A 15,956-nucleotide genomic window follows, 5' to 3' on the forward strand; every position below is an offset into this window, starting at 1 on the left:
TTCCTAGATTACCTATCCCTGTGTTGGGAAGGAAAAAATATATGCAGCAATAGGCTGCACTCCCGGCGACTTCACAAAACACACAAACGCTCGTGACATTAAATCAATGTTTCAGAACTCTATTAAAGCTTCTTTCCTCAGGATATTGTATCCTGAGGAATGAACCTTTAATAGAGTTCTGAAACGTTAATTCAATATCACGAGCGTCAGTGAGTTTTGTGAAGTTGCCGGGAGTGCAGCCTATTGCTTCATATATATATGTATATATATATATATATATCAGTGTTGCATCTTAAAGAAAGAAGAAAAGCACTGTCCAGATTTTTAGCAAGATTAATCAGCTTGTTTTTCTTCTTTCATTAAGATGCAACACTGATATTTATGGGATTCTTCTTGCAAGTCTCCCTAGAAGCACCCCAGTAATGTGTACCTGAGATGTTGAGAGTGCCGGACCTTCTGTACACACACACACACATATTAGATGTAAAGGAATTGATTCTATTTCTATAAATATTACCTTTTTAGTTGATATTTTTAACTTAAAATTTTAAATGTGGCTGGATATCACACAATGGGGTATATTTACTAAAGTGTGGGTTTTTAGAAATGGACATGCTGCCCATAGAAACCAATCAGATTCAACTTAACATTTGTCTAGCCTCTTCTAGAAAATGATAGCTAGAATCTGATTGGTTGCTATGGGCAACATCTCCACTACTAAAAACCCGCACTTTAGTAAATATACCCCAATATCTCACTACATAACATTCACAAAGTCTGAGTCTAATTAAATGAAAGGAACCCATTCAAGCAAGCATGGATGTCAACGCATATAGAGCAGCAGAGAAGAGGTTTGAGTCATTATCGGAAGTGTCAGGAGGAGGCCATCTGCTGCTGCTGAACATGCGTCATTAAAGACAAGTCTGAAAAGCACCAAGGCATATATTTAAGTTGTTGTCAGAGCAGTGGCATAACTTCATCCCAGTAGCCAGGAGGATTCCACCCCCCCCCCGGCCTTTCCTCTATGCGTAACCTTTGTAAAACAAATTTAAACCTGGCAAGGTGGGTACACACTAGGCAGATCTCTCTGTTGACCCGTCGTTGTGCAACAAAATGGCTGATCGGGTAAGCTAAACACACTTAGCGATAGGCCGCTCGACGTGTCCGCACTGACATCTCAACTGGGCAGGCATTGAATTTGCCCACCCAGCTGAGATGTCAATCACCGGCGGTCCCTGCAGTATGTACACAAAGCAATGCAGATATATCGCCCATCTGCTGTACTGCAGAGCAGATGTGATGTCTGTGAACGCAGTGGAGCCAGAAGTGACCGGGCGCACTACAACCCGCCTCTCACTGGGTGTCAACACGGGGAGGGATGCCACTGTGTGAACGATGTAGTTCACAGACATATCTGGGGTACACACCTGCCGACCCAATCTCGATATATATCGTCCAGTGTGTACCCAGCTTTATGGTTATGCAAACAAAGGTAAACATAGCTAGCATTCCTTAGTTATAGCTTGTAACACTTGCCTAAAATGGCTGCTGACATGTTATAACAGATCGGTGTCTATTTCTTTGATTCACTGGACTAAATTTACAATGTGGTGTAAAGCGGCATGCTTAAATGTATTGTGCAGCCCTTTTGAAGGCTGTCCATGCAGCTGTATCAGGTTATCTATTACTGTCATAGGCTGTACCCATAGCAGACTTCAGTTATGTTCACACTCAAACCCCGTGAGAAGGTAAAACTGGGGAAGAGAGAGAGCAAACAATGGAACTGTACTAAAAGTGAACTTCACAATCCATTTTTATTTACTCTGTTTTTAAAATTGCTACCACTGTAGCCATGACAAAATTACTCCTACCTACCGCCATCTACTGCCATGCACCTTCTAACTCCCCAGTGAAGCTGATCTGCATCTGTACACCCGGCATACTCGGCTCCTCTGTCAGTGCTAAATCTGTCTGAGACACTGAGCAGGAGCGGGTCGCCATTGATGCTGATTGGTGCCTGGCTCCTCAGTAAGAGCAGCAAGTCCAGGACACTGACCGGGGGTTTCGGGCACTTATTGCTAGGGAATGGTGGAAGCTGGGACAATGGAGGAGAGGTGCTCTCTGCAGGGCTGGCACCCGGTGACGACCACCTCCATTATATCCGGCAGCACTGCCTCTGTATCAGACAGTTATACGCAGTGGAAAGCTTGAGAAGGCATGAAATTTAAATGAGTAATCAAACTATACCAGGGCTACATGAAGATAGTATTATGTGCCATTCCTATACAGTGCTAGTGGGTACCAAAAATTAGCACAGGTCTTTACATCACTAGCTATGAATCCTGCAATAATTTCTGAATTATTATATTATATTATATACTAATACTCTCTTACATGTAACCAGCACATAAGTGCTTTTTAACTTGTTTTTTTTTTAATTTTATTAAGTCTGTTTTATAAGCACTGTAGGACAGAACAAGTTAAAGTTAATTAATATGGAGAACATTAAGCATCCATGTTTGCATGATCTGAGATGGACATTCGCAATAGGAGCAGGGGCACTCTAAAAGAGACAGAGAAGACCGTAAAGAACCAACAAGCACAATTTATTTTTCATCTGAATATCCTTTTCCTAAATTGTTCTTTAGCCTTACTGCCTTACTACTGTGGCTGTGCAAGTCTTCTGCAGGAAACCCTGCTTGACAAAACTAGTTTCTCCTCTCTTTCTGTCTGATCCATTTCTGCTCTATATTCAACTCAGGCAGTTGTGTGAGTTCAGGATTAGACATCTGGCAGCCTTCAGATACGAGCCCTGGCTATAAACTGCACAGGGATGGTGGGAAGCAGTGCCTCACTCATGTAGGACTCCTCAGATACATCTCACCGGAGTAGAGGTAAGCGTGAACATTTAGAATATAGTTTCAAAACATAAAAAGAGTTTTATGTTATACTTACTAGACCTATAAATCAAATTCTACTCATATTAAATGAAATTCGTAGTACATTTATTTATTGTAGTTTAACAAAATAATTATTGTTTAAATTGCACAAAAGGAGCTTAAAATGTACCAATGAAAAATGTTCCATTGTGTATAGAATTACAGAGCAGCTGAAAGTTTTCAAAAAGTTTAATTTCAAAATCTGTACTGACTACAATATTATGTGAAACACAGAGCTCAGATGTACGCTTAGAACAAAGGATTTCATTAAAACTTACCATAAAAAGTCAGGTAGCCAAAAACAGCAGTCAGGAGGTACATAAGGAACATTGCAAAGAATGAAACGTGTGAGACCAGCTGCATTTTCTTCTGTGTGCGACTAGAACATAAAATTCAAATGAATGACTTATTACGTAACCTTTTCTGTAAATCTAAGTTATGTATATGTCATTATGTACCACATTACAAAAAACAAACAGAATTCAGTGAAAGTTTGCTTCTAAAGATTGTCATGACAAATAATATTTGTAGTTTCAACTTATGAGAATTTTCTGTTTAATAAAGGTAGAGGTAATATTTAGTAACCAATATGTTTTATTTAGCTAATGTGGAAACCCCAGGCAAAAAACCCCAAAACAATACAATATAATTATTTTTTCAAATTGTTTCCTTTTTGTATTATTTATATTTTGTTATTTTATTTACTTAACCTGGCAAAATACTGATGAATTACTGGAGAGCCTAAATTGCTTGATACAGTAATCTTGCTGATGTCTGCACACAGCCCATGGAGATGCATGCAGAGATCAGCCTGCAGTGATAAGCTTTTATACAGGCAACACAAGTTGCTGTGGACATCGCACTGATAATTGTACATGGCCTATGTGTTAACTTGATGACAGATACAGTTAAATCAAGATTCATGTAGCAACTAATGCTGGGTACACACTAGGTCACTGACTTATCAGATGATTGGTAAATACATATACACTTACCAAACGTCCACCCAATGGGGATACGTTCAGGATCCCGATAGCCGAGATTACGGCGTTCACAATGCTGACGCCGGAATCCCGACACTTATCGGAATACTGGCGACAGCACCCCGACCGCCAGGATCCCGACCACTGGGATCCCGAAATAAGTAGCGGGGTTAGGGGGAGGTTTAGTGGTTAGGCACTAGGGGGCAGGGTTAGGTTTAGGGAACAGGGAACGGGGAGGTTAGGGTTAGGCACTGGAGAGAGATGGTTAAGGGGCAGGGATAGGGCTTAGGTTAGAATACTCAGCTCTCCTCGTCGGGCACCGACATCCCGTACTCAACCCCACCCGATGTGTAGGGCCCGTCCAGTTGTGCTGTCACTCACTGCCAGGTCCCTGCAGCATGTGTACGGGCAATTGGCAGGTCGTCCATACACACCAGCAGATGCGATATGTCTGAACAACGTCGTTACCAGAAATATCGGGGGTACACAGACGTTGATGATTGAATGCCCAATATATCACCCAATGTGTACATAGCTTAAGCAGGATGGGGCTTCTCTGGAGTCAGCTATGCAAACTTAAGCCTAATTAGTGTTGTTAATGAACGGCAAGATTTACAAAGCTTTCTATGCATAAGCATTTGTACATACTTTTATGTATTCATGCATATTACCTAGTTCAGAATTACACTGATATATTATATAGTTTTGAAGAAGGGACTTTAAAATGAACAACTTGTAGAAATAAAAATGAAACCTTAACAAGAATGTCTTGAGCAATATTCAGTGAATCTTCCAAAATAATAGAAAAAGCTCAATATACTGTATATAAAATAATTTGCCTTGAGTATGGTTGATAAAAGTTCCACCAAAAATGGGAAAACAAAACTTTACATGCATGAAATTTTCAAGGTCAGTAAAAAACCTTTTTAATGCAGAAGTTATTAACATGCTCCTGCTATAGAAAGGACAATACTCTCAAATTGAAAACATAATTAAGGTTTTAATTCTCACTTAGGGAACTGTTAAGGACATGCACATTAATGTATGTTCCAGGCTAGCTATATATGTAGATGTAATAGCATAGTTATATGAAGAGACATATGCTTTTTGAGTCCAAGATTCATGCTTCTCCATGCACAAGTGTAGAGCCATGCAATCATCTTGAACACAGCCTGTCAATCTTACTAGATCTCATCACAGCATATCTTACAGCATTTGGGACAAATTAGGCAATGCATTCAATTGTTTAGGTCACCCTATGTTCACTTATACCATGACTATTTGTCACCCGATGCTCACTTATACCATGACCATATGTTTAACATCCAGAAATCAGAACTATCCCATGAAATTTAGGATTGTTAAACGGTATGATACAATATACAGGTCACTGGCTTTTATGGTGTTGGGCATGTAGAATAGCCATACAAAGTAACCACTAATGTTAGTGGGGTTGGTATTCACACATTCCATGCTATAAAAAGAGCTAATTGCCTTACATGACCAAAACATTAGGGACCGTCACGCAGACACACGCAAAATGCTTCTTCTTTGTCCTTTTGGCAGTTTAGGATCCTGAAGGATGTACAAGGAACAATATGCATGTCTCTAGTCCAAATTTGTTAAGTGAGGATTAAATTACTCTTGTTATGTTTTTTTTGTGAGGAAATAGTATTAAAATTACCATTCCATTATTGTTACTGTTGACACAAATGTATTTTCGTGACAAAGTAATCTCTTTCTATAACCGAGTAAAGCTAGCTACATTATTTTTAGGCTAATACAGTATTATGCAAGCTAGATTATACATTGATATTATAAATGATGTGAACCCTAGAGGCATTATTTCAATATATAAATAAGAGTTATATTCTTACTCTCTCAGTTCGCTGTATATGGGAAGGACTGATGGGTGACACACAAACGCAAATGCTAGTGTCGGCAGTGCATAAGCCGTCTGTAGATGAAAAGAAACAGACACGCATAGAAATTAAATGATAGTCATTGTGTACAATTCATCATTGCAAATGTCAATGCATTTGCAATAAAACACATGCCTTTAACCTCATAGTGATAATCGGTGTAACACATTAGCATGTATATCTGCTGAATATATTGTAATGGAAACAGAATGGAGGGAAACAATGAACAATCAGATTGAATGTATTATTAGTGACTTTGGGGCCCATTTATCATTGAATATTTGAGGTATAAGCCCTGAAAACACACGTTTTCGGGGATTTACCTCAAATATTTAGTAGCCCCCTGATGTATTAAGGAGGGACCATTAGTGATCCCTCCATTACCGCTGGCAGCCGCATCCACCATAAGTTTTTATGGGGGATGTGAGGCTACCAATTTTACCAATATCCGGAATACGATGCATTCCTGATATTGGCCTCCTCAGCTAACGCCATCTGAAGATGGTGTTAGCCGCTGTAGCCTGTGGGCTACACCGTGCATAATTAGTCGGCGGAGGCCGCCACACATGTGCAGTCAGCGTGACTGCACATGCTCAGCAGCACCGACAGTGGCCGACAGCTCTCCGGGCACATAGCACGGACGGACTCCTTCTGGAGCCTGTGTCCCTGCATGTCCCATACATACAGCCTGTGGCCCTGATGATACATACGGCCGCTATGATTGCATTTTGCAATGTGATCATGGGCAATACTGACATGCCGTGATCGCATTGCCAATGCAATCATTAATAATGGGAGCCTTGTTGCTAACATCTGAACAGCACAATGAATTCATTCAAATATTTGAAATAACATAGAGCCAAGGAGTGAAAATATTGATATTTTTAAATTTCATTTTTAGGCAAACATCAGATCAGAGTATACTGTCACTGTGTAAATTATATAGCCAGTACACATAAACAGGCAATATACAGTATATTTCTTATGTTCAGTTCTCAATCCCCACTAATAGTCCGGATTTGAAGGATAACTAGTGCCTCAGTAATTTTCATTCATTCGCCTGTGTTGAAGCATAGTTATATTTTGGATGTGGTCAGTATGTCAATATTCAGAATGTCAACGTGACATGCAAGTCGTCATTTATGTCGACATGTTCAGAATGTCGTCATTTAACATATTGATATATGCAACGTCAACACTGACATCATTTTCAAAATGTTGACATGATGAATATCGGCAGTAACAGCAACGACACACACATAGTATGGTTACGGCTAGGCTGCAGTTAGGGTTAGGGCTATTTTTAGGCTAAAATGTGAGTGTCGACATACTGTACTGATTAAAAACATTAAGAATGTTATTCTGAGATTATTTACCACAAACATAAGGAAATAAAGTTTTCTTTTTAGATTACAGCATAAGAGACAACCTACTGCTATTTTCAAATCCAAATTAGACATTCAATCAAGGATTATATATAATACTGTATCTACTTTTAACAGTACTTTTATTATAACATGAAATATATCCAAATACTGTATATGTGCAAAATGGAGTTCAGACATGAGAAAAAGCTGTGCTATATATTATGTATTTATTATTTGTTTTATAATTTTACTAAAAAGAAAAATAGACAGTCATTCATATGAACACCCAATGCATTGCTATTAAAGCTTCATACTCACTGTAAAGTCTGCAGTTAAAACAGCTAGTAACCTAGTAACATGTTAACCTTTACTTGCATTTTAAGTAGCATTTCGGGGCCACTGTAGTCCCACTTTGTTTTACGGCAGTAACTAAAAAAACACAACACAAGTGCCAAGCTACTCAACAGGCCTTCAAAACAATGCTTTTAAGTAAACGCTGGAAATATGTACATAAAAAAATACGCCATCAGGTACAAGGCTTTAAAAAGTCCTTGAGGGCAGAGAATAGTTTAGAATAAACTGTTTGCAAATATAAAGACAAGTGGAGTAGACTTTAGTATACATGACATTGCTAGAAAAATACAACTAAAATATTATTAATAAACAATCATCACAGAACAAGAAAACAGCATTACCTTGGAATTGAATGTAACATACTTTGGTGTACACATTTCCTCCATTGTTGCATTCTGCAAACTATTTGAAGTTCCATTGATACTTTCATAGGGGCAAGTGATTTTAAATTTATTGTAGATGACCTGTATTGTGACATGAACAGAGAGGAAACAAACAGAAGAGAAGCACATGATAAAAGATGAACATTGATCACTGGCTGACATGGCAACTGATCAATCACTGACATTTTTATAACTCACCACAACAAGGAAAAAAAACATACAAGTCAGGGAGAACCCACTGGTGTAGCCAAGATACCCTGTATGGATCAAAGACATTGTACACGTTATTGTTTATAAATACAATCTACAATTTAACATTTAAACTTACCACAAGTAATCTAATTATTATATCTGCCTAATTTATCATTAATAACATAATATATTTTAGGACACCTGATTACAGATAGGATTTGTTGCATCACGAGTTGTCCTATGAGCCTGTATACTGCTTCTTCTTTGCAGGGCAGGGTAATATTTTTACATTACCAGAACTGGAAGTAGCAATAATATTTACTATATAGGGCCAATGCAGAGTTGAACACAAGTAGACTAATTGCTCCCGTAATTGTAGAGAACTAAATGTGTATATTTGCTCATATGCAGAGGTGTATACAGCTGTGGACGGACAATCCCTATCAGAATGCTTGGTTTTATAGCTATCATCATTATTAGTGCGTACTTGCTCCAGCCCTACACTAGGTGCAATAGATCCTTCTGAAAACAGACGTAATGACACATTTGCAGAACTCTACATAGCCGCAATGCTGTCGGCACACTACCACTGAGCTAAGCCTATGTGTTAACACTAAGGGGTTTACTTACGAAGTGTCGGGTTTTTGTTCGTGTTTATGCCTGATATTTAAAAGGGCAATGCTGTTACTAGCAAGACACGACTAGTAAAAGCAGTGCTCTTTTAATAATCGGGAAAAATCATGATCAGAAGTGTCAGGTTTTACAACCCGACACCTCGAGAAGAAACTAGTATCGCAGAAGTTTACCAATAATCACATGCAGGGACAGAGGCTCCAATAGGAACCCACAATGTGTAAAATTTAAAGTGATTGCTAATGAGATCAATTTACTCCTGGGTTCAGACCCTGGTCACGCGAGGTCATCAGATTATGCATGTGCATGCTGAGATTACTAGATCTCTCTCTCGAAATGTAATGTAACCCTACGGGTATCGTAGCCAAATTCCGGAAATCATAGGTAATTTTCACAATTTAAAAGACAATGTTAAGAGCTATAAACATAATAATAAATCAATATATCATTAAATGTGATATTATGATGTAGCTATATTCTGCTGCCCCAACACTAACAGGTCTGGAAACCTACACAAACCAGATAGCTAAAATGTAAAAATAGGGATGCTGAAAAAAGATGCTGAATTAAAAAATATATACTGGTTTATTAAATCATATATAATGTATAAAATATGTATATAATATTTAAGACATTATATAATAATGTGGGTCACACAGGACAGAAAAAAAGCTGAGGACACGTACCTATTAATAAATCTGTGGCCACAGACCAATATATGGATCCAATTAAGCATAAGGCACAGTTCCGGCCATATATTAGTATAAGCTACCACTGGAGACAGGATTAGTTTTCTAAAAGGCATACAATTAATTATATAGTATAAACAGCCTTAGACGACCATTAGGTATGCAGTCAGTGGGGAACGCGGGAGAATGTTAATCAGCAAAAGGGGATAATTAGCAGTGTATAGTCACTTTATCCTGATTTGGAATACACGCCGCTCCCATGCAGCCGATTCACTCGGGTACCCTTAGATATGCAGATAATTAGGTCCGCCCCCTGTTGGGCATGTGTATGGACTACAGACACTCAGTCCCTCCACGCAGACTCCCCTCACTTAGGCAAACAGAGATGATGTGGGAACCTGTGTAATGCAGCATCTCCTATGCCATGTTAGGTGAATGTGTGATACTGCCGCACAGTGCTGCTTCACTCACTACCTGCGTTGCAACTGTGTGCCAACTGATACAGGAAGTCAATATATATAATAAAGGAAGGCCACGTATATGGTGCGCAACACCTGCCGCCCCTATATGCACAAAATAAGAGTCTCACTAAACTCAAAAATACAGTACAATAGAAATCTTATTGTGCCCTTAGATGGCGCTGGATATAAAGTAAAAAACAGTATAAGATATTAAGACAATACTTAATCCTTTTGAAAGATGTCTTAATTGTCTTTAATCGCCCACAATCCTTTTTGTGTAGTTTCAAATAATCACAGAGGGCTCCACATGATGCATATGTAAAAAAACATATAAAAAAATGATTCTTAACAATATGGAAATAAATATATATATCTCTCAACTTCGTCTATATTTTAGATCAGAAGATCATAAGTATTTTGCGTACCAGACTCACATAACAAAGTGTGAATCTGTATATATCTGGGTATCTTTATCTTCCCACTTTATATGATAACCGTGCGTTTAATCAAAATAAGTGATCAGCCCTGCGCAGAGACGGTACTGCGTACCTTACTCACATTCAGTGTACGCTAGCAGTGCCTGTAATGGTTTCTTTTTAGGTGTCATTCCTTTACACTTCAATCTTCCATCATTCAGCCATACATCCTCATCAAGTAAAGAAAGGGGATGATATATGTAGCTGAACAGCGAGTCCCGTAACGGGACTCTGGCTATATAAAATGTCTTTGATATTGGATGCATTAACCTGGTTGGAGTAGATAGTGAATTCCGGACTTCACTATCACAACATATCAGGTCGTGATCTTTTATATTTGTTTATATTTATGTTTTGTCTTCTGTAATAAAATCGCTGTTCAGCTACATATATCATCCCCTTTCTTTACATGATGAGGATGTATGGCTGAATGATGGAAGATTGAAGTGTTAAGGAATGACACCTAAAAAGAAACCATTACAGGCACTGCTAGCGTACACTGAATGTGAGTAAGGTACGCAGTACCGTCTCTGCGCTGGGCTGATCACTTATTTTGATTAAACGCACGGTTATCATATAAAGTGGGAAGATAAAGATACCCAGATATATACAGATTCACACTTTGTTATGTGAGTCTGGTACGCAAAATACTTATGATCTTCTGATCTAAAATATAGACGAAGTTGAGAGATATATATATATATTTATTTCCATATTGTTAAGAATCATTTTTGTATATGTTTTTTTACATTTGCATCATGTGGAGCCCTCTGTGATTATTTGAAACTACACAAAAAGGATTGTGGGCGATTAAAGACAATTAAGACATCTTTCAAAAGGATTAAGTATTGTCTTAATATCTTATACTGTTTTTTACTTTATATCTAGCGCCATCTAAGGGCACAATAAGATTTCTATGATACAGGAAGTCGACTGCTGCCTTACCCCACCCTATGACATGGCAGTTACATCAGAGGACCTAATTAGCATAACTAAGGGTATCTGAGTGAATCAACTGCACCTTTTGTCTCGGCATAAGAGGGGGCATTTATCCTAAATCAGGTTATGATGACTATATTCTGCTAATTATGCCCTTTTGCTGACTAACATTCTCCAGCATTCCCCACTGACAGCATTCTGATTTTCTATGGAATATAATGAATTGAATGCTTTTTTGAAAACTAATCCTATCTCCAGTAGAAGCTTTTACTCTTATATAGGGGCTGGAACTTTGCCATATGACTAATAGGATCCATATATTGGTATGTGGCCACAGATTTATTAATATGTACCTGCATTCAACTTTTTTCCGGTCCTACGTGACCCACTTTGTGATGTGTTATATATTTTATGTATGTTTTATACATTATATATGACTTAATAAACCAATATACATTTTTTAATTAAGCAACTTAATTCAGCACGCCATGTTTTCTTTTTTAATTTTAATATTCATAACTTAAAAGCACCCATGGAAACTGATAATATATCACATTTTTTGCTGGACTTATTTCAATCTAATATTCTTACCTAAGATGAACTAAGGTGAAATATGCATATTGACTACGAGAGCTATCCTTGGCTAGTACTAAAGTTGGCCATATTTTAATAACGTTAAAAGTGAAACTGTTGGCTGTGTTTTTATGCGTGTAAGTGCAAATTTATACTTTTTAGTATATTAATATTTTTAATAAATGTTTTTATTTAGCTCGGATCTTCTTTTATTTTGAGTTCTATAAAATATTGGTAAACGTACCATGTTTTAAATGTCACACATTATTACTGTGCAGTTTTCTTTTCTTCCAGCTTTATTTATACACTACATATTGTGAAAAATGCAAATAAATAACATGATGCAGGATGCTAAAGCAGAACTGAAAGATTGTATGACAGAAGTTGCACACCTCAGTGAAACTGCATGTTCTTCCACAGAACTAGATATGTGCAAAATCACCAGGAACAATTATTGAACATTTGAAATGCAAGTCAATATTATGCAGCAGGTTACTTGAGAGTGTGAATGTAAATGTTGTGCTTCACTGCTACTATGATGACATGTACAACAATTAAAATATGCCTAGAAATGAGAGCAGCTAATGTCATAATTAATTTTATAGGGATTTTCAGAATCTGCTATTTTATTCTATTAAATACGGTAGCAAAAGTGGTTTACATAGCACTTTAATTGTCCCATACTGCAATCAACAATTTATATAGAGATTACAGTTCACCACTAGCAAATACAGAATGCAAAGTATATATATATTTATTTATTTTATAGATAAAGAACCTGGGGAGCGCTAAATATTTTTATATAGTCTAGTTAAATTACGTAAACTTTAATATACTAATATACAATAGGTACCAATAAAGAGGTGGAAGATGATTTTCCAAATATAGCACTGAATTTATTATAAAACAAATTGCATTTAAAATTGTCAGACAAATATATAATATACCAGATACATGTATAAATCACAGAGATCACAAGGCTGGAAGAAATTGTTCCTGTGTTTGTTGACATATATCCTTATATAAACAACTCTGCATAAACTGCTGAGTGGTGTTCAAGGGTTGGCTACTAACTGGGGAATAGAAGAACTACCTGGTCTCACTATCAAGTAATTTTAATACTATCCAAGAGTGTTCCAAAATTGGAAGATCATATACAGACCATGAGTTTATAATAGGTTTTGAAAGTGAGAAATTATCTGTACAGTCCAAGATAATGCCCCTGAAGAAGTCGCGATCGACGAAACGCATTGGCGCTTAATGGGCAGGGAATTAGGATATTTTTGAATGTCTTTTAATTATGGGACAGCAACAGGTCTATGTGGATAAAAATAAAGGAATTTTTACTATATACATTTATCTGGTATATTATATTTGTCTGACAATTTTAAATGCAATTTGTTTTTTTAATAAATTCAGTGCTATATTTAGAAAATTATCTTCCACCTCTTTATTGGTACCTATTGTATATTAATATATTAAAGTATAGGTGATTTAACCAGAATATATAAAAATATTTAGCGCTCCCCAGGTACTTTATCTATAAAATTCCTATTCTGATCTCTACGGCAGAGGGATCTAACCTGAAGACTGCTGCTTTACACTAATGATAATAAACTAAAAATAGCTAATTATTATAAATAAACCTTAACTGGTAAATTAAGGAATATATATATATTCATCATTTGACTGTGTCACTCTTTGGCTGATGTATTTTGTGTTGGTGAGGGTTAAGAAAGTTGAACCACTTTACCTGACACCTAAACAAGAATTCAAAAAAACATTTCTTTCCTGAAAATTATATATGATACCTAAATTCTTGAGAAGACACAATGGAAGTATGATTCCAATAGTTACAAGAACCAGGAGAAAACAACCATCCAGGTACCACGGCCTGTAATGGAAATTGAAAACGTTTTTACAATATTGTAGACATTTAGGGCTAAATTTACTATCCGTAGTCCGTCGATTATCGGCGGTTTTGAGAAACCGATGTAAATCTAGTCCATATTGTGAATCAAAGAGCCTAAAGTGCTAAGTAGCCACTGCCTCATGTTGTTTTGAGCTGCCATTTCAACCTGTATGTTTTTACCATTTCTGCCGTGGTGGTCGGAGGGAACCAGACTAAGATTATCTCAAGTAGAGTCCCGCTGGACCCTCTTTAGTACGCGAGTGGTGTGTTTTTATATTTGTATATAATAGCTGATGTACCCAGTTTCACCGAGTAGACCTTAGATATTTTAATTTCCTTCATCCCATCTTAACTGAGCTTATCTGTTTAGTTAATTTGATGCCTCTGGGGTAAAGGAGTACAGATAAGTAAACGTTACATTAAAGTAAAACACACAAAATACAAACACACTGGTTGAAAACAGTCCAAAAAAGTAAGTGTATACATTTACCCAGTGGGAGGAGGTGATGGTGTTGCTGAGAGATGACACAGGGGGGGAGGATATAGTGTGCTGAGAGACGACGCAGGGGGGAGGTGATGGTGTGCTGAGAGATGACGCAGGGGGGAGATTGTGTGGCTGAGAGATGCAGGGGGAAGGAAGTTACACAGGGGGAACGAGTCTGGTTGAACCGCTATTGTATGATGATGACCTTGTTAATATTCCTACACAAACAGGCATCTTCCTGATGATGTGACCTACATGAATAGTGAATACCGACTGAAGACACCGTCTTCCTATGGAGGATACGTTTTCTTCAGAGGTTCCACATTGTGAGAAACCACTGTATAGGTAACGTGCATATGGAATGGAAAGGAATGTTCCCAGAGTGATGAGGAAATGGGTGGCGTGTCATGTTGGCACACCCCATTTTCAGTGACCACGCCCCTTCTGTGTGTGACCACGGACAATTTTTTGCCACGTGCCTTACTTCAACTTGCCTTGGGCTCCAAAAACACTAGTTTTGCCACTGGGTGTGAGGCACCATCTCCCCTTTAACATTCAAAAACTCAATTGCCATGTTCAAGAAAAATAAAAAAACAAATACAAAAGCAAGTATCGTATCCAAACGGAAAAAACCTAGTCAAATTGTTAAGTTCTTAGCAGTGGTGACTCTAGAGATGGGGCTGCAGCGCAGTTCAATATTCAAATAAGGGAAGCCACACCAACTGTCACGCCAACTGCTGCCACACATCACTGGCAGTTGGTGTGGCTCCCCTATTTGAGTAATGTACTGCAGCCCCCATATCTGAAGCTGCCACTCGACCCAGACAATGATTTTACTGTCCCACAGTATTTGTAACATATTGATTTGTCACTCAATCACCAGGAAACATTCTGCCACTTATCACCCGCCTTAGGAGTCGAATTTAAAAATATCGCTGTTTAGTGGGTGCTTGCGTCTTTAAAGGAATATACTCCCTGAATTTCATGTTTCTAGGTAAAGTGTTTTGGGCAGGGCGTTGATGAGTCAGTCAGTCAGGACATTGCATAGGGGAGGAAAGATGTTAGCCCTTTTCACCCCTTAGGAGTTGAATTTAAAAAAAAATCTCTGCTTAGTGGTTGCCTACTTCATAGAAGTCATATATATATAATGCCATCCTGAGACGCCGCTAACAAAAACCCGTTAATGGGTAACTTGCAAATCCAGAGAGGGTTTGCAGGATCCCCTTTTGGTCATGTCTGATGTGCATGTGCATATTGCCTGAAGTCCCCATTAGTCAGGCTGCCGGTGAAGGTGAAAACTTCCTTTAACAAGCCCAGGATTGATAATTTATCAACCAGAAACATTCTGTATCCTTGTTATATGCGGCAATATGTACTGTTCATTTGCGTAAGGACATCGCCAATATTAATAAATACAGTCCTAAATTTTAATAAAGATTTCTATATTTGATTTTTAATGTACCCAAAGGCTTAGCTTAACTCTGGGACTGTATGCTGAAAAAGCTACTAGATGTTCTGTACCAGTACAATACTGTTATTATATTGTTGATACACACAACAGAACGAGTAACAGAAAGAGTAAGATGTCCTTTACACTAGTTTTTTTTTTAACATGCAATGTGAATACAAATTCATCAGGTTACAGTAAA

The 15,956-nt window shown here is 37.7% G+C and overlaps 1 protein-coding gene across 1 annotated transcript in view; it reads right to left on the reverse strand.

Annotated features, from left to right (window-relative positions):
* SLC38A1 (solute carrier family 38 member 1) overlaps positions 1 to 15,956 on the reverse strand; it is a 59,611-nt gene that overhangs the window by 10,815 nt on the left and 32,840 nt on the right. The window contains exons 7-11 of the mRNA XM_088456504.1: positions 13,723 to 13,805; positions 8,147 to 8,205; positions 7,907 to 8,029; positions 5,800 to 5,879; positions 3,218 to 3,318 (exon numbers count right to left, since the gene is read on the reverse strand). Of these exons, the coding sequence (XP_088312630.1) occupies positions 3,218 to 3,318; positions 5,800 to 5,879; positions 7,907 to 8,029; positions 8,147 to 8,205; positions 13,723 to 13,805 (446 nt within the window). The remainder of the gene's footprint in view (positions 1 to 3,217; positions 3,319 to 5,799; positions 5,880 to 7,906; positions 8,030 to 8,146; positions 8,206 to 13,722; positions 13,806 to 15,956) is intronic.

This window comes from Taudactylus pleione, unplaced genomic scaffold (genome assembly GCF_031769625.1).
Source record: "Taudactylus pleione unplaced genomic scaffold, aTauple2 ptg000041l, whole genome shotgun sequence".
Classification (NCBI taxonomy): Eukaryota; Metazoa; Chordata; class Amphibia; order Anura; family Myobatrachidae; genus Taudactylus; species Taudactylus pleione.